Raw genomic sequence first — 27,187 nt, 5'->3', positions numbered from 1 at the left:
GCAAAGTTAGGCTGGGGGTGCTGAATTCGATAGGCTTTTCACATATATAAACTGAAGTTGAGCGCTGAGGGAGAGGGGGCAGAGGTGAGTTAAAGGCAGGGGGGAAGGGGTGGGGGGGAGCTTTACAAAATGTAAGAGGGACTGTAAGTGGCTTGCTCCTCTGGGCTGCACTTCCTATGCTGTTTCTTGGTGGTCTTTTCTTCCTGAGGTTACAGGATAAACAAACCTGGCACACGTTGTAAAATCCTCATGGCCAGGAACTCCTGGGGCTTGAGCCTCTCTGGGGCTTTGCTGTTCGGCCCAGCTAAGAGGTTTCATGTGTGTTGTTGTTGTCTTTTGCCCTCAGTATTTAACCCTTATCTCTCTTGAAGCAACCTGCCCTTCAAAGAAGCCACACCCCTCCCTCAAGAGACAGCTCGCCCCCTTCTTTTATCTTCCTGTTGGGAAAATAAATCCCAACCAAAGGAGGCCTTGAGGTTACTCCTCCCGGCTAAGGACCAGTCTAGTTCAAGAAAACGGGGGGGGGGGGGGGGGGGGGGGAGGCTGGGGCTGGCCACATCAACACTTCAGGAAGGGAGCGGCCTGGGACATCAAAGACCAAGTAATTGGGGCAACATCAGCTGAGGATCTCTTAGGGAGGGGAAGTTTCTCCTGTGGTCAGTTTCTTGCAGCAGGATTTTTACCAGATTGAAAACCCAGTGAACTTTGTACAACTCACTCGGCTTTCCAGGCAGTGAAAACAGAAAGAAAAAAACCAAAAAGACTCCTGTGGCTTCTTCACTTCCAATAGTCTGATCTAAAGGAACTTTGCGAAAAGTGTCAAGTTTAATTCAGACAAAAGAAAACAACCCATTGTTCTCCCTATTAGCCTTAAGAAAACACCCAAATAAATGGGCTTGGATAAAGTCTAAATGAAAATACATCCCTTTTATTTTTGCACACGTGACCTCAAACATAACTTTATCAAATTAGGACCAACTTGGTTCATGTAGAAACTCAGTTTTAATATGACAACACCAGGATCCTCACACATTTTATATACATCATTCCACAGTTAAAATATACTTAGATTTACATAAAAAATGAAAGTACTAAGACTATTTACAAAAATACAGTAAATACCACTAAGATGAAACACAACTTTCCCACTTTGCTTTAGACAGGAATGAACTTCTTTTCAATCTGGCACGAAAGGATCACCGTAATAAAAGTTAATATATTACAAAATCAAACACGAGAACAAAGGGCGCTAGACCTAAGCCGGTCGCGATTCCAAAAAAATTAAAAGCCCACAGCGGAAAGGCTTTTGTATATGAGCGTGCACAACACTTTCTTTGTGAAGATGGCTCCTGCCCTGGGTTCCTAAACATGAATGCAATGCGCCCTAACCTAAAGGATTAGGGGAAGGCAGGTGGGAGGGATCTTCCTGCCGCGTGGAGAGGGTCCCAAGCGCCGGCCGGGCGTTACTTCTCCACCACCTCCTCCGCACAGGGGAGTTTGCGCTCCTCGGAGGAAATGCTGTCCACGATAGAAGAGAGGCATCGGAGGCTACTCGAGGCAGATGAGTCCACGCTTGCTCCTCCTGTAAGCAAGAACAAACACACGCAAACATAGCACCCAGGAGGGGGAGAACCAGGCGGCTCTGCTGCGCCCCGCGCGCGAGGCCGCCTCGGCGGGGCAGCGGGGCGGGGACCCTGAGCGCAAAGGGCGCCCTTGTCCCTGGGGCGCGTCCTAGCTCTCTCTGGGAGTCCTTTTCTGCCCGGGACGATGACCCCAGCCCCCTGCCCGCGGGATGGTCTCAGTCACAGCCCGGTGACCTTTGCTTTACTTTACCTTCTTTAGCCGTTATCACGAGCCCCCTGGAATGATCCGAAACACTTGGCCACTGGGAGCTGCAGGTGCGCAGGAAATCCGCGCCCTCAAGCTGGAGGGGAAAAATCAAGGCAGCGGCAGATTAGGAAAGAAACAAATTCCGGGGAGTGGAGGGGAGGGGGCCGTATGGGGGTGTCTCCCCTGCTTCCTCGGGCCGGGTGCGCATTTCCTGCCTATTGCAGGGACCCTGTCTTCTGGGTCACTGGGGGTTCACTAACGAGGGAGCGGGAGGGGAGGGCGTGTAAGGGGGAAGGGAAAAGAGCAGCTGGAGGTGAAGTCCCCGAGGGAGGAACTTAATCAGCCTTTGCATTTCCCTGGGAGGCATCAGCGTCGGGGCTTACAATTTCTTGCTTGGGTCTGTAGCTGAAGGGGTCCACCCCTAGCTCCTGCATCTTCTCCTGCTGGTCCAGTCTGTGCAGCAGGTCCTGCAGCCGCTCAATGTAGCTGATGGCGCTCCGTAGAATCTCCACCTTGGGCAGCCTCTGGTTGGGGTTGGCCACAGTCCTCCGCTTTAGGGCCTCGAAGGCCTCGTTGATTTTCTTGAGCCGCCTCCTCTCCCGCAGGGTGGCAGCTTTCCGCCGGTCGGTGGGGGCAGATTTTCTCTTGCAGGTCTTACAAGCCCAGATCAGACATTGGCCGGGGCAGTGGGGAGGCTGCAGGCCGGGGGGCGCCAGTACGTGTTCCTCCCCGCTGCTGTCGCTCCCGGCTTCCGGGGGTATTTGGTCCTGGCAGGGGGACAGGGTCCCATCACTCCCTGGATACAAAGGAGAGCCCTCTGCCACTTCTAGAGGCTGCAGAGTAACGTTTTCCCCATCCAAGTAGAAGAAATAGGAGCCAGTTTCAAAAAGGTCCATCATCATGTTCTCCTCCTTGGCTTCTGACTTGGTCTGAACTGGGTGATGGACTCAAAAACCCGGAGGAACCACCCAGATGGCATTTAATTAGTGCGGTGACATAAGTCGACCCGGCTTTATATATAGCAGCTCCTGAAACTCAATCCAACTCTTAGCTGTCATGGAGCAGCGGTCTCCCAATGTGATGACTGCTGGTGCTCTCTAGAACACATAGTTTGAAAGAAAACTGAGAGGTGTCACCTTCCAGAATGATGTGGCCGTCTATATGGAGGAGGCTGGAAGGAAGCGCACAGAGAGAATCACACAACTTAAAGTATTGGACTTTGTTTCCATTTGGGACGGTTTAGATGCTAACCTGCTTACAGGACAACTTCAAAACAACTGGGGATTAACGCGCCCGGTCCCCTCCCCCTGGGCTCATCTGAATTCTAAGTATAGACCCATGATGAAAGATTTCAAAGGCAATAGCCATTGCTCCAAAATAGCCTGGTTAATATTTGCGGAGTGGTTCAGCTCTTGTCTCTTTCCTGCCTGTCAAAAAGATGCTATCTATGCCTGAGGTTAAAACCATTACAGTCCTTCAAACGTTATGCATGACTTTCAGGCTTCAGCCTCAGTAGCAGCAGGTAAATCTTTCTCTCTTTTCCTAAGGCTGTGAGATGATTTGGGAGCCGGAGGGGGTGGCTGAAGGGTGCTCATGTTCCATGTTATTGCGTGAAATGACTTTCTGGATCTTTCCATAGAGACCATCCATAGCTGTCTTTGATTCTGGAGAGGAACAATCAAGATCAAGATCTGATATGTACATGGGGTGTGCATATGAAGTAAGGGGTGGGATGGAGGGTGGAGACATGGAATAGCTCTTCCTTTAATGTATCTTAGTGGAAACAAGCTCCTTGCTATTTCGGGATTCACTTGTGGCCCACTTCACGTGCCTCTGTTAGAGCCCCTGTCCTACCTGCTGTGTGCTCACTGCTTTTTCATTAGCATTCTCACTTCCACTGGCTCCAAATAAGTTAATTGGGCCCAGATGAGCAAGGCAGTAACGTAGTCACAAGCAAGGAAATAGAATTTTTGATGTCAGCTTGTCCATGGTTCAATACACACGTGTGGTTCTTTGGAAGGCTATGCAGTACAGAGGTGAAGTTTAGGGGCCCTGGATTCCGAAGATCATTCAAGTCCTAGCCAATGGAATTAGTGGAATATTGATATCTATATGTTCACGAATAAGAATTACGTTCCAGTTTCTTCAAGGTAGTAGTGGTTGCTTTATAGAGTTTTGGTGAGAATTTACTTGGATACCAGGCACGTGGAACATATAGCTGCCTGATTAGCATTAGTTGTCTCTTAGAAAGCTTTATGTCAAAGTTAGGATCAATTCTTAGGAAGGTGGTAAAACATAGCTGTTGGAAACGTTTTGCCCCCTTCTCTTTGGTTTTGTTCCCCTCTCCCCTTCCCTTTCTTTCCTTTCCTCCTCTTTTTCATCCTAGAGTTCTGGAAGGACTCCTTCTACCCGAAAATAGCCAGTAGGATGATAGTCAACCTTGGTTTTGGCCTTTATAATCAGTGCTGGAAAACAGTTATGGAAACATCTAGTCATCTTATTAGCACCTCAGGCAGTGATGATTATGTTATGTTCCCTATGATTTCATTTTTTTAGGAATGATTAAAGATAATGCAAGTAATCAATTGTTAGATAATTTAGGAGCTAGCTAAATGTTTGACTCAAACTGATTATTCCAGAGGATTATTGTTCACGGTATCTGTTGAGACAGACTGAGGATTTTACATTCTGACACTTCAGGCTGTTTTGTTTTTGGTGTGCAGTTGCATACTTCTTAGCAAGTCTGAGAACTTTCTTGGGTTTCACAGATAGTAAGAAGCACAGGGAAGTGTAATAATAAGTCTATATTTCTTTTGTGATACGTTCTTCCATTTCCATCGGTCCCCTGACTGCTAGAGTTAACAATGAAGAATACAGGTTGAAGTCATCAACAACTCAGGGTATAAGCTAACGTCCCTTATGGAATGTTAGCTTGTACTTTTAACCACAATCTATGCTGTTGCTTATAAATGTGAAGACAAGTGGAAAAGATATTTTTTAACCAGTGGACTTTAAAAAAAAAGATTTTATTTATTTATTTGAGAGGCAGAGTTACAGACAGTGAGAGGGAGACACACAGAGACAGGTCTTCCTTCTGCTGGTTCACTCCTCAAATGGCCGCAACAGCTGGAGCTACCCCGATCCAAAGCCAGGAGCCAGGTGCTTCTTTCTGGTCTCCCAAGCGGGTGCAAGGGCCCAAGTGCTTGAGCGAATTTCTGCTGCTTTCCCAGGCCAAAGCAGAGAGCTGGACTGGAAGAGGAGCAGCAGGGACTAGAACTGGTGCCCACATGGGATGCCGGCACCACAGGTGGAGGATAAACCTACTGCACCACAACGCCGGCCCCACCAGTGGACATTGTATAAGATTGACTCTCCTGCTCCAGGACTCTCAAATCATTAAGAAAGCAATGACTAACATCCATTTATTCAAAATTTACTATGTACCTACTAATGCCAGGTGATTTCCAGGATGCCAAGAATAAACTAATAAAAAAAATTCCCTCTTTGAATTTGGATCTAGAGTGTTGAGTGAAATTGAAAAGGAGACAAAAAAAAAAAAAAAAAAAAAAAAAGAGAGAGAGAGAGAGAGAGAAATAAGCCTGGTATTGAGATGTGGGAGGCCTAGAAACCAAATGGTTTTGAGCTGTGAGGACTTACTGTTTCCTATTATTTCAGATCCTCAGATTTTTCACTTATAAAATTGGAGAGAAAAAAGAAATCCATACTGGCAAGAGTTTTTATGAAGATGATATTTTCAATTATTTATTTGGTGGGGGGAGGAAGAGAGCGAGAGAGTAAGTGAGCATGAGAACTCCCCACCAATCCATTGGTTCACTCCTTAAATGTCTGCCATTGTTGGAGTTGGACAAGACCAAAGCAGGAAGCTGGAAAGTCAATCCAAATGGGTGACCAGGACCACTTCCTTCTGGGGTTTGCATTAGTGGGAAGCTTCAGTAGGGAGTCAGAGCCAGGTATCAAAGCTAGGCACTCTAGGTTTTTTGTTTTTGTTTTTTTTTTTTAAATGTCTTTTGTTAATAATAAAAGTATTTTTGGCTATTTGTAACCATTATGGATTTTTTATGAATCTTCAAAATATATTTGGTATAGACCTTTATGTAATATGCACAAGATACCTTCCTTTTTCACATTTAAAAATTTTAAAAGTTGTTATAAAGAGAACAGATTTCATATATCTCCTAGGTACAATTCTAAGGAGATAATCATATTTCTTTTCTTCTCTCTTTCTGCCTTCCCTTAACACCTCTCCTTTCTTCATTTATTTCTTTAATTTTTACAAAAACATAATTTCAATCCACTCTATAATCACAGGCTTAATTCCCACTAACCATAATACCCAACAAGTAAAAAGTATAAAGACCACAGTTCCACAGCAGTATAAACAAGGGTGAAAAACAGCAATCAAATCATATGATGTCCATTTCATTCCTATACGTTTTTTTGTGTGTTCTCTATTAAGTACCACATTAAGTATCTTTTTGGGACTGGCTTATGTCACTAAACGTAATGGTTTCCAGTTGCATCCATTTTGTTGTAAAAGACACGATTTCATTCTTTTTTATGGCTGAGTAGTATTCTATCGTGTGTATATACCACATTTTCTTTATCCAGTCATCAGTTTATAGATACCTGGGTTGATTCCATATCTTATCTCTTGTGAATTGAGCTACAATAAACATGGGGCTGTAAATAACTTTGATATGCTGATTTTAATTCATTTGGGTACATTCCTAGGAGTGGGATGGCTGGGTCATATGGTAGTCCTGAATTCATATTTCTGATGTATCTCCATATTTTCTTCCAAAATTGTACTAGCTTATATTCCCACCAGTGGATTAGATTATCTTTTTTCCCACATCCTCACCAGCATTGGTTGTTTTTTGATTTTTGGATGATAGGCATTCTAACTGCAGTGAGGTAAAACATCATGGTGGTTTTTATTTGCATTTCCCTGATGGCTAGTGATCCTGAGCATTTTTTCATGTGTCTGTTGGCCATTTGTATTTCATCCTTTGAAAAATGGCTGTTTATGTCCTTTGCCCATTTCTTAACTGTGTTGTTTATTTTGTTATTGAGTTTCTTATGCTCTTAATAGATCCTGGATATTAATCCTTTATCAAAGTTGCATAATTTGCATTTTTTCCCATTCTGTCAGTTGCCTCTTAACTGTTGAGTGTTTCCTTTGCAATGCAGAAGCTTCATAACTTGATATAATTCATTTGTCTATTTTTGCTTTGATTGTCTGTGCTTCTGGGGTCTTTTCCAAGAACTCTTTGCCTATGCCAATGTCTTGCAGTTTCCCCAATGTTCTACTCTAGTACTTTGATGGTATCCTAACTGTTATCTGAACCTCTCAGCCAAATATCTCCCGCAGAAAATGAAAATTTTTAACATATGAAGTTGTTTAAAAATGTAGCATACTCTATAAACGTACTTTTATTAATGGAGTTATTTGGTATAGAGAAAAATGAGGTAAGAAAAATATCATTATTAGGCTGGCGCCACGGCTCACAAGGCTAATCCTCCGACTGCGGTGCTGGCACCCCAGGTTCTAGTCCCAGTCGGGGCGCCGGATTCTGTCCCGGTTGCCCCTCTTCCAGGCCAGCTCTCTGCCCTGGCCCTGGAGTGCAGTGGAGGATGGCCCAAGTGCTTGGGCCCTGCACCCTCATGGGAGACCAGGAGAAGCACCTGGCTCCTGGCTTTGGATCAGCACGATGCGCCGGCTGCAGCACGCCGGCCGTGGCAGCCATTGGAGGGTGAACCAATGGCAAAAGAAGACCTTTCTCTCTGTCTCTCTCTCCCTCTCACTGTCCACTCTGCCTGTCAAAAAAAATATCATTTTAAAATTTGAAACTTGGGTGACAGAAGTAACATTTAGGCACTACTGTTTATTTTTTTTTTTAAAGATTTATGTATTTTATTTCAACGTTAGAGTTACAGAGAGAGGGAGAGAAATATCTTCCATCTGCTGGTCAAGTCCCCAAATGGCCACAATGGCCAGGGTTGGGCCAGGTCAAAGCCAGATGCCAGGAACTTTATCTGGGTGTCCTGCATGGGTGGCAGGGGCTCAAGCTCTTGGGCCATCCTCTGCTGCTTTCCCAGGTACATTAGCAGTGATTTGGATTAGAAGTGGCATAGCCAGGACTTGAACCAGCATATGTATGGGATGCTGGTGTCACAGATGGCAGTTTATTTATTAAAGATTTATTTATTTATTTGAAAGTCAGAAGGAGAGGGAGAGGGAGGGTGGGGGGGGGAGAGAGAGAGAGAGAGAGAGAGGTCTTCCATCTGCTGGTTCACTCACAGTTGGATGCAACAGCTGGAGCTGTGCTGACCAAAGCCTGGAGCCAGGAGCTTCTTCCCAGTCTCCCCTGAAGGTGCAGGAGCCTAAGCACTTGGGCCATCTTCTACTGCTTTCCCAGACCACAGCAGAAAGCTGGATTGGAAGTGGAGGGGCCAGGACTCAAACCGGCACCCATATGGGATGCCAGCACTGTAGATGGTGGCTTTACCAGCTATTCAACAGTGCCAGCCCCACGGGTGGCAGTTTAACTGCTGCTCCACAGCCCTGGCACTACCGTTCTTAGACTCACCATTGATTTTAAGAGGTTTCAGAGAGATGTTAGCGTGTCTGCACATTGCAAATCTACTGAAGATTATGAAACTTAGTTCTTTCCCCTTTCTGTTTCCTTCATTCAAGTGTCATTGGAGAAACAACCAGTTTAGAGATGGAGTCAGAGAAAATGCTAAGAGAAAGTTGTAACAGGTTTGGGTGCTAATTAAGGGCCCTTGCCAAGCAGGCTTTTCTTTGTGTAAAGTCTACTTTCACCCACTCAGTTGTTCCCTCTTATAGTCCTTTCCCAACATGCTCTAAAACTCAAGAAGAATTTGTGTTAGTATTCATCTTGGTTTACACAGATTTTTCTTCCTGTTGTTATTTTGGGGGTTGAGGGTAGGAGTTGGGAAGAGAGAACAAGGACATGCCAGCTTGGGAAACAACCATCCTTTACTAGATTAGGTCAGCGGGAAACTACGCACTGATTCCAGACAGCGAACTAGTGAACTCCTGGAACCCAAGTTGTTGACAAAATGTGAGATGCCTGTAATTGCCATTACATTACTTCTCAGTAGAAGTTGGGAGACACAGAGCTTGACAAGTGGTCTAAACAAGTTTATGTACACTTGACTCCTTCAAGCTTTAAGTAGTTCAAATAATTTTTTAAAAAAATTTGGAATAGGTAATAGTAAAAGGACAAGGCTGTAATTATTCCATTATATTATCATTAGTCACTCCAAGAATACAGAGTTCATTCATAGTAATACCTGAGATTGTGTTAGTGATACTTTTGAAAGCCTTCAAGTAGTTAACTGCCCTATTATTCTTACTTCATGCTTCACTATTTGTAAGTGAATATTCTTTGAAAAATTTGTGCTCACTTTTTCTTCTCTGTGGAAATGAATAGGAAGGAAAGGATTGTGGCTCACTCCGTCAGCAGTGGGAGTGGGCATGGTGGCACAGCAGGTTAGCCTGTTGCTCTGAACTCCCACATCCCACATCCTAGTGCCACCTTGAGTTCTAGTCACTCTGCTTCTGATCAGGTTTCCTGATAGTGCATCCTGGGAGGTAGCCAGTGTTGGCCTCTGCTACCCACATGGTAGACCTGGGTGGGAACCTGGGCTCCTGGCTTCAGCCTGGCCCAGTCCTAGCTGTTGTGGGCATTTGGGGAGTGAACCAAAGGATGAACGACCTCCCCTCCCCTCCCCTCCCCTCCCCTCCCCTCCCCTCCCCTCCCCTCCCCTTCTCTCCTTCTCCCCCTCTTCCTTATTTTCTTCCTCTGTCTCTCTCTATGTCTCTCTCTCTCTGCCTTTTAAATACATAAAAATAAGCAAACATTTAAGAAAACAGTGGATTTTAGCTTTGAGCCTTTGGGAAGGTGGTATATGTGCTGGAAAGAGAACAGAGCTCTAGAACAAGATAGAATCTAAATTGTAACCACTCTTAATTATGTGCTAAAACTTCAGTTTTGAAGCTATCAAATGGTATACCTGATACATCACAGATTTGCTGTTAGCACTAAATTAAATAATATGTATACTGTAAAAGTAGTATATATTGAGTCTATGATGAGAAATATGCACTCAACACATATTAATTTTCTTCTTTCTCCTACCCAATTTATAAGGCCTCTGATTTAAATAGCCATAGAATTATTGGGGAAAAGCTAGATTTAGTCAGAAGTATGTTTAAGATAAATTGGAGGAATTATTAGTATTCGTGGTGAGATAGAAGTGACAATGTTAAAATTAGTAACTCATAATAGTGATTTATGTGTTTTTGCCCTCATCAGATTTCCAGTTCACTGGCAGACAAAGACACTCACTAAAGTCATACAAGTGAGTGAGTGAGTTGGGGCCTTTGAAGGAAAGGAGTGTGGTCCTAGAAGAGTATGTGTGGTGAAGAGGCTTTCCCAAGCTAGAAGCTTGAGAAAAATGGTTTGAGGACAAAGGCCCTGAGAGGTTTCGTGCACTTTTAGGGAGCGAAGCTGAAGGGTTTTGGAAACCCTGTATATTGAGATAGGAGGAAGTTCAAGGAAGAACGGCTCTAGAGATACAGAGGAGGATTTGTCAGAAACGGTGGACTGAAAGTTTGAGGGTGATCTCCAGGGGATTTGGCTGAATCCAGCAAAACCTGGGCAGCAAAACCAGCTGAGGAAGTAGAACCAAGGGTGGAGTGAAGAAATCACAGGTGGTGGACTCAAGGAGAGAAGGAAGGGAGGGGACAGAAAGGGAGTAGTACAGGATGAGAGGTCAACCAGCAGGCAGCGCGTGGCCATGCAGAGCAGACGGTAAAGGAAGGGCCTCGGGCTGGAAGGCCGACTTCAGAAGAGGCAGCTTAGTGCCTTAGATCTGCGGCGGCGAGATGCGTAACTTGAATCTGTGCACCTGCAATTGACCTAATCTGCTGACAGTTTGTGCCCGGAGATTCCTGAACGCTGCGGTAAAAATAGTTCTGCACTTGGACTGCCAGAACACTGGAGTCGCTGCAGAGGGCGTGGAGGAGGGGTGCAAGTCAGGCGGAGGAAGAGGGAAGCTGGGAAGGGCAGGTCCTCTGGCAGCTCCAGGTGGGGGTGGGGAGCAGTTCTGCCTGGTCATGGGGCTGGACGTGGATGAGGAAGGACGGCAGTGACCAGGCTTCCTGGGAGCAGCCCTGTAACTCCAAAGCGATGCGCCTGGGACAGGCCAAAGGCGAGCCAGAGAGCTGCCCTTGAGTTCACTCATTGCTCCCTCATCACCCTTCTCCCTCCCATCTGAAAGCGGGAATCAGCCCCCTGAAAGGCTGTGTTCATGACAGGCACTGCATGCAAACAGCACCCTCTTTTCCTATTTTTCTAGGCCTGATTTCCAGGGAAGGAGACAATGAATACTCTTCTTCCTGGGAAACATTCTTTGGTGCAAAAAATGAAGTACTTGTCATAATTCTGCATCTCTCTTCCTCCCCACCTCCCATTCACATTTCTGAATTTGAAGTAAAATTTCTGGACCATTAGAGTTGTTTCTTTTTTTTTTTTTTCTTAAAGATTTGTTTATTTGGAAGGCAGAGTGTCAGAGAGAGAGAGAGAGCGAGCGAGCATGAGCGAGTGCGCTTCCATCCGCTAGTTTGCTCCCCAAATGGCCATAATAATCAGGGTTGGGCCAGGCTGAACCGGGAGCCAGGAACCCATCTAGGTCTCTAACATGTATGGCAGCATGGACAAAGGAGTTTGGGCCATCTTATTCTGCCTTCCCAGGTGCATTAGCAGGAAAATGGATTGGAAGCAGAGCGGTTGAGGTTTCAACCAGGACACCTATATGGGATGCTGGCATTGCAGACAGTGGCTTAACACACTGCACCTTAACACCAGCCCTAGACCATGAGAAATGTCCCTGGTTAAGTATTCCTGGTGAGTAAGCAAGTGGTTCATGTTTTCAAAGGACTTAGCAAGAATCAGAAGGCCTGATTTGGGTGCTAATACTGGGAAAATTCCTGGCCAATCAGGGTGACTTGGTCACCATATTTTGCAGAAGAGTGTCTTAGAGGCTCAAATATGTCTGTTTGTAACTAAGAACAATGTACAAGGTGCAGCATAAACAAAGGGATTTTTTTACTGTTAAAAATTGCTGGGGTTACAAATATGGGGTGCAGCTTAGTCCTGCAAAGCCACACTGTCAAGGACAAGCAGGGCACTAGTGCCCTTTTCCCACACAAAGACACTGGGGACAGGCTTCGGTGAACATATCTGCATTTATTCACAGGCACATACACTTTAGAGAGGAGGTGGAAGGGGGCGTAACTAACTCTGGGGAATGCTAACTATAGGACAGAACTGACACTGGCGCCAATATGCCTCTCCAATCAGCTTGAAGGTCATGTAGCTTTCCAGGTGGGCTTAAGGGGCCTGGGCCACACCCAGGAGTAGTTTACTTGATTGGCAGAAGGTGGAGGTGGGGAGAAACGTGCCTGGGCTCAGCTAACTGCTGGGATCGCCCGCAGTGGGGTTTGATGTTAACAGGATTGAAGTTCTTAGGTCTAGCTATGCAACTGCTAATCATTTGGCCTTGGGCAACTTTTACATCTTCTCTAGATTTCAGTTAAGTACTCTGCAGAATAAAACTAACATTCCTTTTAAGTTTATTATAAAGATTAAAAACAATGTCAATGAAGCACTGTATATGGTGTCTAGCACATTATAAACACTCCATGAAATTAGTATTTAACCCAAGACTGAAGGAAAGAAAATCATCTATTTGTCATTCCAGTAAGTCAAATCCTTTGCTTTTATAGTTTTCTCTGTGAACAGAATTTTATTAATGTAATGCTATATAATGTGAATTTTATTTGACTCTAACTAGAGTATAATATATATATATATAGTCCCTCCAGTTTAAAATATTACATAAATTTTTTCCATAATGCTGCATAGAATAGGTAAAATGTGTAAGATAAATTGAATGATTTTTATGTTATTTAAATCTTGTGAAAATGAAATGAGTTTTGATGTTTTGATGACCTAAATTTGAGTGTTTCTGACTTGCTTAGCTAAACAGATGTCTCCCAGTATGGAATGGTTAGCCCAGGATTTGGTTACTGCCCTCCAACAGGCTGGTTATGACATATTGCCCAGAATGGTTGGTGCTGTAATGCCTGTGTCAGGGTCTCCCATGACAGATAGTCACCACTGTGCAAACACATTTATTCCTTCAAGTTTCTCAACCAGTTTAGCAAAAAAATTTACTCAATCAGATACCTACACACATTTCCTCTTTTTCAAAAGCTCTAACACTTTGGTCTTGGATAACACATGTAACTTTTGAGGTTAATCAGTGACAGAAGTGTACCAAAAGTTATTTTAAGTTTCAATTACATATAATCTGGAGCTTTTAAAATATAGGCCTGACATGTTCAACATGCCATTGGTCACATAACAATTAATGTTATGAAGATTACCTTCCCTGCTTTCATGATTGGGATTAGATGTTGTGATTTTAGGAAAGATTTGATGTGTAACTGCACAATATACTATTATAAATAACAAGTGAAGTTAGAAGTTTAATATTAAAAGTAACATAAGTAATAAGTATAACTAATAAGTATATTATTATTACCTTTTAATTAAAAATTTGAGCTGATATAAATTTTTAATGTAAGCATCTATTATGAGATTTAATTACTTGATTAATTAAAGTAATTAAGTAAATTAAGTAAATAAATTACTTGAATTATAGTATTATTATGTTCAAGACTTGATGCTTTTAGATAATGGAATAAAAAGTAGTAACACATAGTTTTCATTTTTTAAAGTTGTGGTTACTATTTAATTCTGAAAAAAACCCTAAGATCCTGTGTAGAAACGCTTTAAATGAATAATCTCATGATCTTTTTGCAGTATTTTGCCAAGTATGTCATTTAATTGGCTCTATTTTAAAGTAGTATATGGGAAAGCAAAGAGAAATTCATTTGTTTGCTCAAAGATCCAATGTATGAACTAAAGCCTGGATTCTGTAGTAGTAATGAATAAAATCGTAAAGAAGTTCTCATTCTGAACCTCCTTGTAATTACCAGAAAGCAGTCTCCTGGGGCAGCCTAGCAGAGGGGAACTTTGGGTGTTTACTTGGGAACCTGGTAGGTAATTTCCTTTTTTTTTCCCTGGTTGCATGGCCAAAAGAACAGTGTTGATAGCTGGTGGGTGAGAGTTAGCTGTGCTCTTTCCCACTGGGCAAATATGAATACAGTGGTATTTTCTATGTATATTACCATAGGCAGCCTTTCTAAGAGGTTCCAAATACTCAAATTAAGATGCTCGAAAAGCATGGCCTATTTCATCATTAAAAAGCATATAGTGAAATCAAAAGGAACAAGGTAGAATAGGTTAGCACACCTTGGCTAGGACAGAAGTGAGGTGGAGAGACCACATTGTTTGAGTCCTGAGTCATACAGTGCTCACATGTCCCCTTAAGTCTCCCCAGTCCCCGTGGTTATAGGCACTCGGGTTCAGGGTGAGCAAGAGCTAGGGATCCGAGCAGATGGAAGGTGTCTGGAAGCAATGCACCAATGCTTTGAACACTCAGCCAAAAACTGCTGCTCAGCTGTAGGGGAGTCTTCTCTAAGTGGGCAGCATGTATTTTGAGATTATTATGCTCCTTGAAAATTAGTGAGATGTCTGAATGGAAATGGAGTCAATAGAGATAGAGAAATAAACAAAAACAAATACTGATCTTAGATATTTCTATGAAGCAGCATATAGAAGAAGGCATTCTAGGATCTTTTGGAAAAACATTTTTTTTTTAAATGGCAACTTTTTAAAAAAATTTGAGAGGTAGAATTACAGACAAAGAGAGGAGAGACAGAGAGAAAGGTCTCCCATCTGCTGGTTCACTCTCCAAATGGCTACAGAGCTGGGCCTGTCTGGAGCCAGGTGCCCTGAGCTTCTTCCAGGTCTCCTATGTGGCTGCAGGGGCCCAAGTACTAGAGTCATCTTCTTGTGCTTTCCCAGGCCTTAGCAGAGAGCTGGATTGTAAGAGGAGCAGCCGGGACATGAACCGGGCACCCATGTGGAATACTGGTGCTGCAGGTGGAGGATCAGCCTGCTGGGTCACAGTACTGGCCTCAGAAAAGCAATTTTTATTTTTATAACGACTCTCATAATTTATACAGAGAAAGAAATTAAAGTTCAATGTAGTTGTTTTGATATATTTGGGTTATTAATATAAATTGCATTAAAGTTTAACAAAACATAAGCCCTACATAAAGAAAGCCTTTATAAATCCTTTTCATATAGTATCTTCTTAGGACAGAGACAGAATATACTTTAAATTTTCAACCAGTGTTAACATTTTCTGTTAGATTTAATAATCAGAAAAAGCTTTTTAAACAAACTTGCATTACTATTCATTTATTAGTTTATAGAATAGAGAGAATTTAGTTTCAAGTAGGATTGTTCCTGAAAAAGGGTAAAATGTAAGACATTTTAGTTTCAACTATGAACTCAGAAATCAGTTAGTTTGGGTTTGACAGGATATTTTCTACCTCAAAATGGTGGACACAGTTTGGTCCACATAGGCCAAGCATAGGATTTCTTTCTAAATTTGCTTCCAAAAAGCCCAGATGATCCTGTGTTGTTGGCGATGAGCAGGTAAGGGGGTTGCAGAGCACAGCCTTCAGCCCTCTTTCCTGCCTGTGACGCGGGCTGTGACAAGCATGACGGCTATGATGGATACTCGGCACCGTACACTGAGCTTCTCCTGCAAACAAGGGCTCTATTAACGCGGTTTCCTCAACTCCGCTTCTCACTTCCAAATCCTCTCGGGGTTGACACCAACTGTCCATTTTGACATTTGTTCATTAATTTCTTTTCGGTGAAGCAGTTCTTTTGGCTCAGCTGTTGTAGCCATGTAAGGTTTCCAGACTCCTCTGACACGGCGCTTGGTTGAACATTGTGTGTTTGGAGGACCTTCTAACAGCAGCAAGTGAGCTGCACAGTCATTAGTGCAGTTTACCGCTTGTTCCATTACTCAGTCTCACAAAGGGAAACTTGAGCTTGACCTCTTCAGAGAGTGAAAAAGCAAAACCAATTAATTCTCTCTATCAGGGCCCGGCCAGCAGAAAGTCTGTCTCCCTACTTCCTTTCCTAACATATGCCCTTCCCACACCTGAGCTGAGTGATTCAATAGATCCTTCATTATAAACTGGAATCACAAAATGCCTGCATTTGCCAGTTGAGAAGCTGTGTGAGTGACTTCAATTCACAGCCACAACTGGAAGCACGAACAGATCCAGGTAACACAGACTGATTATTGAATCTGTCTGTGAAATATGGGCCGCGTGCTCATTGTATTTGTGAGTAGGACACAGCCTTATTTTAAGGACTGAAGTGCATAAAAATGAATAATCTAAGGAATGGCTCCAGATGTGTGTGATATTTCTCTTGTCATAAGATGAAGCTGGACTGAGTAGTGGTGTGGCTTTTCCATGGCACAGCAAGCTCTTTGCTGGTGTATCAGTTTTTGTTTTGGGCTAGTGAGGAACATCATGTCACAAAGAAAGAATGCAAGCATCAAGACTTGTTTTGCACTTAACCAATCTGTTGTGCTGCTTCTGGAAACATTTTGATTTGAGGTTTGCCAAAAGGCAGCGATGTTTTGTGGCTGCTTTGCTTAAAAATGATATATGTGCATTAAGTGATGTTTGATTGCTCTGATATTTTACCATTTCGTTCAGATCAATTAATGTGGTTTAGTCTTTCAGATTTGTGCTGTGTTATAATGTAATATCACTAAGAATGTGGGCTGCTTTTTTATTTTAAAGAACTTAGTTCTTTATAGATATTACTTCTCTGAGCATATATATGTGTGTGTGTGTGACTGTGTATGTGTGTTTCTAAAATTGCTAGACTTCTTATATTTCCAAACTTTATTTTTATTCCTTTGAGTATTTGGTCTTTTAAATAGTTTTCTAAAACTCAAATAGCAGATTTTTTTCTTTAATCTTATCCATGTCAACTCACCAAAAAGCTTATTTATTTTAACTTTCAAGAAAATCCCAGACTTCTCAATGAAATCAATTATCTTTTGAAGATAAAAGTGATGATTAAAATGAGCTTTGGGATATATGATAATACTATAATAGTATTTTTGCAGCGGTGAGTTGTTGAAAGAGTTTTATAAATACATTATCTTAGCAATAACTTGAGCTACACAAAAAATTGAAGTGCAGTCTTCTGAGATTTTATGAGTTGTGTGAAATTTTCTGAAGGTGCAGCATTTTATATCTACCTTTAAAAGTTGGCAGCAAGAATTTTCTGGTGCTTTTTAAAAGTCTATTAGAGTAAAGGCAAATAATGAAGAGAGAGAGAGAGAAAAAGAGGTGAGAAAGAGGGAAAGGCTAGAAGAGGAAAATTGTGTTTGTGAAGTCCATTTGACTATTAGACTTCTACCAAAATCAACATTCAAAAATCACAAGGTTTTTAAAATTAGTGTATGGTGTGATATTATGTGAAATATGGGTGTTACTGGATCAATACAAAAGGCCTTAGAGTAGAGTACATCTTCCTTTTGATGGTTTGCCTCCTTGGGAATAAAAGTTAGTGGAAAAGTTACTCTGTGAGTCACAGAACACTTAGAAACCCTTGGTGTTGTTTCCTGTGAGTGTTCCTGCTTTAGTTCATGACTGTAAGGAAATACTCACTATTTGTGGAGTACGGATCACCACGCCGTACCCATTTTTCCAACTGTCTTTTTTCACATAGCTCATATCAGTTACAGCATCTGGTTCTATGATCATCCATACCCTAGCTCTTATCACATTACTTTATAATACTTTTGGTTAGTTTCCCCCACTGCTTAGGGAAGAATTGTGTAACCATTATTTTAAGTTACAGAAGACTGTCCAGTCTAAAATAGGTATTATGTGCTATTCGCACATAAATGAATGAAAATGATAATTGTCAACCATCATTTATCATCTTTGACATAAAATGGTACTACTTATTAAATATTTATTTCTATTTGAAATTCATTTACATTTTATTGGTGCTTTGTCCATCTCCCCACCTCTCCCCTACCCCTAAATGCATATCTAAACCAGTGAGGGACATCATGCTCATTTACAGTCTTTGAAAGTTTTGTAAAAGGCCCTGGGACCTTTATTGAACCAGAGACTGTCTACTCAACATTCTGTAATAACACTTGTCATTTTGTAGCTGAAATTGCTAAGCTTTAGGCACAAGTCTGGCTGTCCCAACTGAATCATACTACACCAACTTGAGCTATGTTTATAGTAAGTGAATGTGATTATTCATTGGCAGCTAATTTTTTTAAGTAAACAAATTTTACATTTTTCATATATTCAGATTTAGAATCATAATGATACTTCCATACCACCCTCCCTTTTGTTCCCACACTCCCTCCCCCATCCTTACTTATTCTTTCTTGTACAAAGATCTAAATTCAATTTATTTTATATTCGTAAAATTAACCCTAAAATAAGTATTCAACAAATAGTAAAGAAACAAATAAAATACGCTGTTCCTCAACTATAGAGAAAAGAGCTATAAACAATCACTGAATCTGAAAAGTCAATTTTGCTCTATAAATTACATTTTTTGTATTAATTACCGCAGATCAGGGAAAACATGTGATATTAGTCTTTGTGGAACTGGCTTATTTCAATTAGTATAATAGTTCCCAGATGCAACCATTTTGTTGTGATTCATTCTTTTTACGGCTGAGTAGTATTCCGCAGTGTATATATGCCACATTTTCTTTATCCATTCATCAGTTGGTAGACATCTGGATTGATTCCATATCTTAGCTATTGTGACTTGAGCTGCAGTGAACATGGGGGTACAGATCACTCTTTCATATGCTGATTTTATTTTGCTTGGGTAGGTTCCCAGAAGTAGGATTGTTGGTCATATGGTAGATCCAATTTTGGATTCCACCATAGTGTCTTCTATAATGGATATATTAGTTTACATCCCACCAATAGTGTATTAGGGTACCTTTCCCCCATATCTTCACCAGCATTTACTATTTTTTGATTTTTGGATAAGAGCCATTCTTACTGGGGTGAGGTGAAACCTCATTGTGGATTTTATTTGAATTTCCCTGATGGCTACTGATCCTAAGCATTTTTTCATGCATTTGTTGGTCATTTGAATTTCATCCTTTGAAAAATTGCTGTGTATGCCCTTTGCCCATTTCTTGACTGGGTTGTTTGTTTTGTTGTTGAGTTCCTTGAGCTCTTAATATATTCTGGATATTACTCCTTTGCCAGTTGCATATTGTGCAAAAATTTTCTTCTCTTCTGGTTGCCTCTTCACTTAATGAGAGTTTCCTTTGCAGTGCAGAAGTTTCCTAGCTTGATACAATCCCATGTGTCTATTTTTCCTTTCTTTACCTGTGCTCCTTAGGTTTTGTTTTGTTTTGTTTGGTTTTGTTTTGTTTTACAAGCAGTCTTTGACTATGCCAATGTCTTGCAGTTTCTCCAATATTCTCCTCTGGTACATGGATGATATCAGGTCATAGATTTAGATTCTTGATCCATTTTGTGCTGATTTTTGTGTAAGGGTAAGGTAGGGGTCAGGTTTCATACTTCTGCATGCAGAGATTGAGTTTCCCAGCACTGTTTGTTGAAGAGACTCTCCTTTCTCCAGGGATTGATTTTAGTTTGTTTCTGAAAGATTAATTTGTTATAGATTCATGGATTGATTTCTGGAGCTTCTATTCTGTTCCATTGCTCTACATGTCTATTTTTGTGCCAGTACTAGGCTGTTTTGATTATATCTGTCCTATAATATTCTTGAAATTGTATTGTGATGCCTCTGGCTTTGTTTTTGTTATTTCAAATTTGTTTAGGTAATCAAGGTCTCTTGTGTTTCCATATGGATTTTTTTAGACAGGCAGGGTTAGACAGTGAGAGAGAGACAGAGAGAAAGGTCTTCCTTTCGTTGGTTCACCCCCAAATGGCCACTATTGCTGGCGCTCTGTGCCGATCTGAAGCCAGGAGCCAGGTGTTTCCTCCTGGTCTCCCATGGGGTGCAGGGCCCAAGCACTTGGGCCACCCTCCACTGCATTCCTGGGCCACAGCAGAGAGCTGGACTGGAAGAGGAGCAACCGGGACAGAATCCAGCGCCCCAACCGGGACTAGAATTCAGAGTGCCAGTGCCGCAGGCCGAGGATTAGCCTAGTGAGCCGAGGCGCCGGCCTCCATATGAATTTTACCATTATTTTTTTCTGGATTTGAGAAGAATGTCGTTGGTATTTTGATTGGGGTCTCATTGAATCCGTAAATTGCTTTCAGTGATATGTATATTTTGATGATATTCTTCCAATCCACGAACATGGAACATTTTTCCATTTTTTTGTGTCATCTTATATTTCTTCTTCTTCTTCTTCTTCTTCTTCTTCTTCTTCTTTTTTTTTTTAATGTTTTGTAAGTTTCATTGTAGAGATTTTTGACTTCCTGGTTAAATTTTTCCAAGATATTTAATTCTTTTTTTGTGGCTGTTGACCTCTTGGTTTAAATTTTTCCAAGGTATTTAATTGTTTTTTGTAGCTGTTGTGAATGCAACTGATCTTACAAGTACTTGCTCAGGAATGGTATTGTCTGTGTATACAAAGGCTATTGATTTTTGTGTGTTAATTTTATACCCTGCAACTCTACCAAAGTCTTTCATAAATTCCAGTAGTCTCTTAGTGGATTCTTTTGGTTCCCCTATTTAGAATCACGTCCTCATAATTTGTCCTCACAGCATAATTTGAATTCTTCCTTTCCAATTGGTATTCCTTTGATTGCTTTTTCTCACCTAATGGCTCTGGCTAAAACTTTTAGGACTATATTAAATAGTAATGGTGAGTGTGGGCATCCTTGTCTGGTTCCAGATGTTAGTGAAAATGCTCCCAACTTTTCCCCATTCAATATGATGCTGGCTGTGGGTTTGTCATAATGCCCTGATTGTGTTGAGGAATCTTCCTTCTATACCCAATTTGCTTAAGGTTTTTATCATGAAAGGATGTTGTATTTTATCAAATGCTTTCTCTGCATCTATTACGATGATCACATGGTTTTTGTTCAGCAGTTTGTTAATGTGGTGTATCATACTTATTGATTTGTATAAGTTGAACCATCCCTGCATACCAGGGATAAATTCCATTTGGTCAAAGTTAGTGATCTTTCTTATGTGTTGTTGGATTTGAAAAGTTAGTATTTTGTTGAAGATTTTTACATTTATATTCATTGTGATACTGGTCTGTAGTTCTGTTTCTTTGTTATATCCTTTTCTGGTTTTGAATTAAGTTGATACTGGCCTCATAGAAGGAGTTTTGGAGGATTCCCTTTCAGTTGATTTGAATAGCTTGAGAAGAATTGGAATTAGTTTCTTTGAAGTCTGGTAGAATTCAGCAGTGAACAGTGAAGCCAGTCTTGTCTTGGGTTTTTTTGTTGTGATTGTTGGGTGGGTCTTTATTACTGATTCAATGTGTGTCCAGCAATCTGTTTCTTCTGGATTTTCTAATTCATTGGCATACATCTGTTTACACTAACCCCTGATGACTCTTTTTATTTCTGTGGTTTCCATTGTTACATCGTCTCTTTCATTTTCAAATTTCAAAAATCCAGCTCTTTATTTCATTGATTTGCTGTTGTTTTTCTAGGTCCCTGAGATGCTTTGATAGGCCATTTATTTGATGCCTTTCTAATTTCTTGATGTATGTACTAATTTCTGTAAATTTCCCTCTTAACACTGCTTTTGCTATAGTCCATCAATTTTATTATGTTGCATTGTCATCTTTATTTTCAAGAATTTTTAAATTTCCCTTCTGATTTCTCCTATGACCACTGTTCATTCAGGAGCATGTTTTTCAGTCTCAATGAATTTGCATATTTTCTAGAGTTTCTTAAATTGTTAATTCCTAGCTCATTCCATTTGGGTCAGAAAAGACACATGGTATGGTGTAATTTTTTTTGCACATGCTTTATGGCCTAGCATATGTTCTGTCTTATAGAAAGTTCCATGCACTGATGAAAGGAGTGTATATTCTTCAACTGTGGGATCAAAGGTTCTGTAAGTATCAATTAGGTCCATTTGGTCTGTAGTCTAGATTAGCTCTGTTGTTCTTTGTTGACTTTCTGTCTAGTTGATCTGCCCATTCAAGAAAGTAGGGTGTTAAAGTCTCCCATTACTATTACTTTGGAGTCTATGTCTCCCTTCAGATCCATTAACATTTGTTGAAAATAGCCATGCACCCTGGCATTGGGTACATAAGTAGTTATTATAGTTACATCTTCCTATTGAATTGTCCCCTTAATCATTACATAGTGCCCTTCTTTGTCTTTTTTAAAAGTTTTTGTATTAAAGTCTATTTTGTCTGATATTAGGCTGGCTACATATGCTTGCCTTTGATCTCTGTTATCATTGAATATCTTTTCCATCCTGTGGGGAGCAGCCCGGACTAGACTGAGTTACTGGAATTAAGACTTATTCTATGCATCTGCTCTCCCACAATATGGCGCTGGGAGAGAAGTAAACAGCTTCCGCACAGCTGCCTCCAGTTCAACCAATAAACTGTAGGACTTGCTACTGATTGGAGGAGAGCAGCGTACTTGGCGTGTGGGCAACCGAATTGGGATTGGCAGAGGAGGACTATAAAGGAGGAGAGAGACGACATGCACCAGGAACATCTAAGGGGAACATCTAAGGGGAACACCTGTGCAGCCCCCGTGCAGCCCCCGAGAGAGCCGGCCGGCGGTGTGCCGCTCCCCTGCGGAAGTGGGGAATGTGGCCAGGGGGAACCGCCCTTCCACGGAGGTGGAAGGGATAGTAGCCAACCCGGGAAGAACCAGCAGCAAACCCGGGGAGGGCCGAGCAGACAAAAGAACAGCGCAGGGTTCAGTGTCGTTCCTCCACGAAGAGGGGGAGCGACATAGTGGTGCCGTGACTCGGATATGAAGCCTAGGCAAGGTTTAGTGTCGTTCCTCCATGAAGAGGGGGAGCGACATAATGGTGCCGTGACTCGGATAGGAAACCTGACTTGGATAGGAAACCTGACTCGGATAGGAAACCTAGGACGGATAGGAAACTTAGGAGTGAAGAAACGGGAAGAAGTGGAAAATACCGGAGAGAGAGACTAGCAAAGAGCCTAGGTGCCGGAAGAAGCTATTGAAAGCCTAGGCATAGACTCGGATATGGACTGTGGGAAAGAAGTTAGGATTGAAAGCGAAAGTGAAAGCTTTCATAGACTCGGATGCGGACTGTGGCGGGGAAGCTAGGAGATTGAAAGCGAAAGTGAAACCTGGAGGAGGCTTGGACTCGAATACGGACTGTGGGGAGTAGCCAGGAGAAATGAGAGGAATATTGTTGGAAGAAAACTTAAGGAAACATACCGGGTAGAGAAAAATGTTAGGGAGGATGAAGCCGCGAGTGCAGGCCGAGGCGGAGACTTAAGCCACCTTGGAATTCTTCAAGTCACCCCGGGGAGCAAGAGGCGAAGATCTGGAACCAGAAGCAGAGACATGGGCCGCCAGGTTGGAATTCGCCAGGTTAGTCCGGGGAACTTGGACTGAATGCCGGTGGTGGTGGAAACATTCGCGGAAGCCGGCGCGTGCAGAGAGAGCACGGGGCGTGAATAGATAGGGAACGTGGGGCTGGCGCGAGGCCGTGGTGCGGGCGCGAAGTGCGTGGAGACCGCGGAGCGTGCGCGCAGAGCCGGGAACCCGCCGGCGGGGCGAGGTGCCGGGAAGCCGTGCAGAGCCGTGAAGCTGCCGCGGGGCGAGGTGCCAAGAAGCAGCCTCGGGGCGAGCGCCGCCGGGAAGCTGCAGGGATAAGAGAGACAGAAGTTTAGAAGTAAAATGAGAGAAATAGGAATGCTGGAAGATAGAAGTAAAATAGGAGAAATAGGAATGCCCGGAGATAGAGAAATAGAGAAATAGAAAGGCCTCCCCACAACATGGCAATGAGAGAGCTTGGATTCGGTCTGCCTGATTAGGGAAGTGGTGAGCACCTGTGGGCGGCTAGCAGCTTATGCGCTGCAGGTCACCGAAGACAGGCATGTTATTAACATCAATAGGCCTCCCCACAACATGGCAATGAGAGAGCTTGGATTCGGTCTGCCTGATTAGGGCGATAAGCACCAGCAGGCAGCTCGACCAGAGTATGAGCTGCAGGTCACCGAAGATAGGCACGAATCAACACCAATAAGCCTCCCCACAATATGGCGCTGAGAAGGCTTGGATTCGGTTTGCCTGATTGCTAGGTTTTGTAAGCACCTGCAGGCAGTTCTGGCAGAGCATGCGCTGCAGGGCACCGAACTCAGGCACGCATCAGCGCCTAAAAACCTCCTCACAACATGGCGAAGAGAGGACCCGGATTCGGTTTGCCTGATTGATAGGACTTGTAAGAACCTGTGGCAACTCTAGCAAGTAGAGCAGAGTGTGTGCCGCGGGACACCGAAGACAGGCGCGTATCAACGCCAAAAAATAAAAAGAAAGGGGGATCTGTGGGGAGCAATTCGGACTATACTGTTACTGGAATTAAGACTTATTCTATGCATCTGCTCTCCCACAATATGGCGCTGGGAGAGAAGAAAGAGGCTTCTACACAGCTGCCTCCAGTTCAGCCAATAAACTGTAGGACTTGCTCCTGATTGGAGAGCAGCGTACTCGGCGTGTGGGCAGCCGAGTTAGGATTGGTGGAGGAGGACTATAAAGGAGGAGAGAGACGGCATGCACCAAGAACATCTAAGGGGAACATCTAAGAGGAACACCTGTGCAGCCCCCGAGAGAGCCGGCCGGTGGTGTGCCGCTCCCCTGCGGAAGTGGGGAAAGTGGCCAGGGGGAACCACCCTTCCACGGAGGTGGAAGGGACGGCAGCAAACCCGGGGAGGGCCGAGCAGACAAAAGAACAGCGCAGGGTCCTGTGTCGTTCCTCCACGAAGACGGGGAGAGACATAATGGTGCCGTGACTCGGATATGAAGCCTAGGCAGGGTTTAGTGTCGTTCCTCCACGAAGAGGGGGAGCGACATAATGGTGCCGTGACTCGGATATGAAGCCTAGGCAGGGTTCTGTGTCGTTCCCCCATGAAGACGGGGAGCGACATAATGGTGCCGTGACTCGGATATGAAGCCTAGGCAGGGTTCAGTGTTGCTCCTCCACGAAGAGGGGGATCGACACATCCTTTAATGTTTAGTCTGTGAGTATCTTTGTTAGTGAGGTGTGTTTCTAGTAGACAGTAAATAGATGAGTCTTGTTTTCATCCATTCTGCCAGTATTTATGTTTTAATTGGATGTGTATTGGGTCATTATATAGTATCCCATAAGTCTCAATAACTGTTTTCTGTTTTTAATTTAATTTCTTCTTCTTCTTTTTTGTCTGAGCTATTGCCAAAGATTGCCTTTCAGCTTGGGTGTTCTTTCTTCTGCCTCACCAAGTCTGTTGTTGAGGCTTTCCACTGTGTTTTTTATTTGGTATATTGAATTCTTCATTTTTAATTTTTCAGTTTGCTTTCTCTTCAAAATCCATCCATGCCACTTGTGGATTTCCTTAACTCATGAATTTGCTTCTCATTGCTTCTTAGTAATTCTGTGATCATTCTTTTGAATACCTTTTCAGGTATTTCAGCAATTTCTTCATCTTCACATTCCTATATGAAAGTGCTGGCTGGCACCGCAGCTCACTTGGCTAATCCACCGTCTGCAGCGCCGGCACACTGGGTTCTAGTCCCGGTCGGGGCGCCAGATTCTGTCCCAGTTGCTCCTCTTCGAGTCTTAGCTCTCTCCTGTGGCCTGGGAAGGCAGTGGAGGATGGCCCAAGTCCCTGGGCCCTGCACCCGCATAGCAGAGAGCTGGATCAGAAGTGGAACAGCTGGGAGTTGAACTGGTGCCCATATGGTATGGTGGCACTGCAGGCAATAGCTTTATCCTCTAGCCACAGCACTGGTCCCTGAGATTTGATTGTTTACCAGCCCTTAACACTATTGTTGTGAAACAGCTTTTGTTTGTTCGTTTGTTTGTTTCTTCTTACTATTTGTTGAATTCTTTACTTAGTGGAGGATTAAGCTTGTGATTATAAAATAAACCAAAGGGGCTGACGCTGTGGCACAGCAAGTTAAAGCCCCAGCCTGTAGTGCTGGCTTCTCATATGGGTGCCAATTTGAGTCCTGGTTGCTCCCCTTCCAATCCAACTCCCTGCTGGTGAGCCTGGGAAAGCAGCAGAAGATGGTCCAGGTGCTTGGATCCCTGCACCCACGTGGGAGACCCAGAAGAAGCTGCTGGCTCCTGGCTTCAGATCGGCTCAGCTCTGGCCATTGTGGCCATTTGGGGAATGAACCGGTGGATGGAAGACCTCTCTCTCTCTCTCTGTCTCTACTTCTCTCTCTTAACTCTTTCAAATAAATAAAATAAATCTTTAAAAAAGAAAATAAACTGAAAGTATGTCAATATAAAAATTGAAACACAAAATAAGAAGGGAAGGAGGAGAGAGGTGGAAGATTGGACAGGCCAGAGGCTGGGGTGGGAAGTGTAACTATGCTCCTAAGTCTGTGTATATGGAATACATGAAATTGTAAACCTTACATAAATAAGTAAGTAGAAAAACCACTGTTCCTCAACAGTAGAGTCAAGTGCTGTAAACAATAATGAAATCTCAGAGTGCCAATTTTGCTCATATACATTACATTGTTTTATACTCTGTATATTATTTACTGCAAGTTAGGGAAAACATAGGATATTTGTCTTTTTGGGACTACTTGTTTCCTTAAGCATAATGGTTTCCAGTTGAATCCATTTTGTTACAAGAGACACAATTTCATTCTTTTTTACTGCTGAGTAGTATTTATAGTGTTAATGTACCACATTTTCTTTATCCAGTTATCACTTGATGGACATCTGGGTTGAATCCATATCTTAGCTATTGTGACTTGAGCTGCAATAAACATGGTGGGGGTGGGGTACAGATAATTCTTTCTTAAGCTGATTTCATTTCTTTTAGGTAAATTTCCAAGAGTGTGATACCTAGCTCATATGATAGGTCTATATTCAGATTTCTCAGGTATCTCCATACTGTCTTCCAAAATGGTTGTAATCCAATAGTGGATTAGGGTGCCTTTCCTCCACTCTTGCCAGCATTTTTGTTTGTTGATTTCCATATTATAGACATTTTGACTGGGGTGAGTAAAATATCATTGAGTTTTGATCTGAATTTCCCCGATGGCTAGTGATTCTGAACATTTTTTTCACGTGTTTGTTGGCCATTTGAATTTTATCTCCCAAAAAATCGCTGTGCATGTCCTTTGCCCAGTTCTTTTATT

General features: G+C 42.7%; 1 protein-coding gene across 1 annotated transcript; it reads right to left on the bottom strand.

Moving 5' to 3' along the window:
• Positions 1-983: 983 nt before the first annotated feature.
• MYF6 (myogenic factor 6) lies at positions 984-3,132 on the bottom strand. Its single transcript, XM_002711364.5, has 3 exons — positions 2,214-3,132; positions 1,834-1,924; positions 984-1,582 (listed from the first exon to the last, which is right to left on the bottom strand). Exons 1-3 carry the CDS (start codon positions 2,730-2,732, stop codon positions 1,464-1,466), a joined length of 729 nt encoding a protein of 242 aa, XP_002711410.2. The 5' UTR covers positions 2,733-3,132; the 3' UTR covers positions 984-1,463.
• Positions 3,133-27,187: the final 24,055 nt, after the last annotated feature.

This window comes from Oryctolagus cuniculus, chromosome 11 (genome assembly GCF_964237555.1).
Source record: "Oryctolagus cuniculus chromosome 11, mOryCun1.1, whole genome shotgun sequence".
Classification (NCBI taxonomy): Eukaryota; Metazoa; Chordata; class Mammalia; order Lagomorpha; family Leporidae; genus Oryctolagus; species Oryctolagus cuniculus.
This window is presented reverse-complemented; position numbering and strand designations above follow the sequence as displayed.

What these genes read in the sequence shown, in the direction of transcription:
- MYF6 (XM_002711364.5), bottom strand. Translation starts at nt 2,732, where the DNA reads ATGATGATGGACCTTTTTGAAACTGGCTCCTATTTCTTCTACTTGGAT. An exon ending in ACAGACCCAAGCAAGAAATT is followed by an intron (nt 1,925 to 2,213) that starts GTAAGCCCCGAC and finishes TTTCCCCTCCAG; the next exon opens with CTTGAGGGCGCGGATTTCCT. An exon ending in CGTGATAACGGCTAAAGAAG is followed by an intron (nt 1,583 to 1,833) that starts GTAAAGTAAAGC and finishes TCTTGCTTACAG; the next exon opens with GAGGAGCAAGCGTGGACTCA.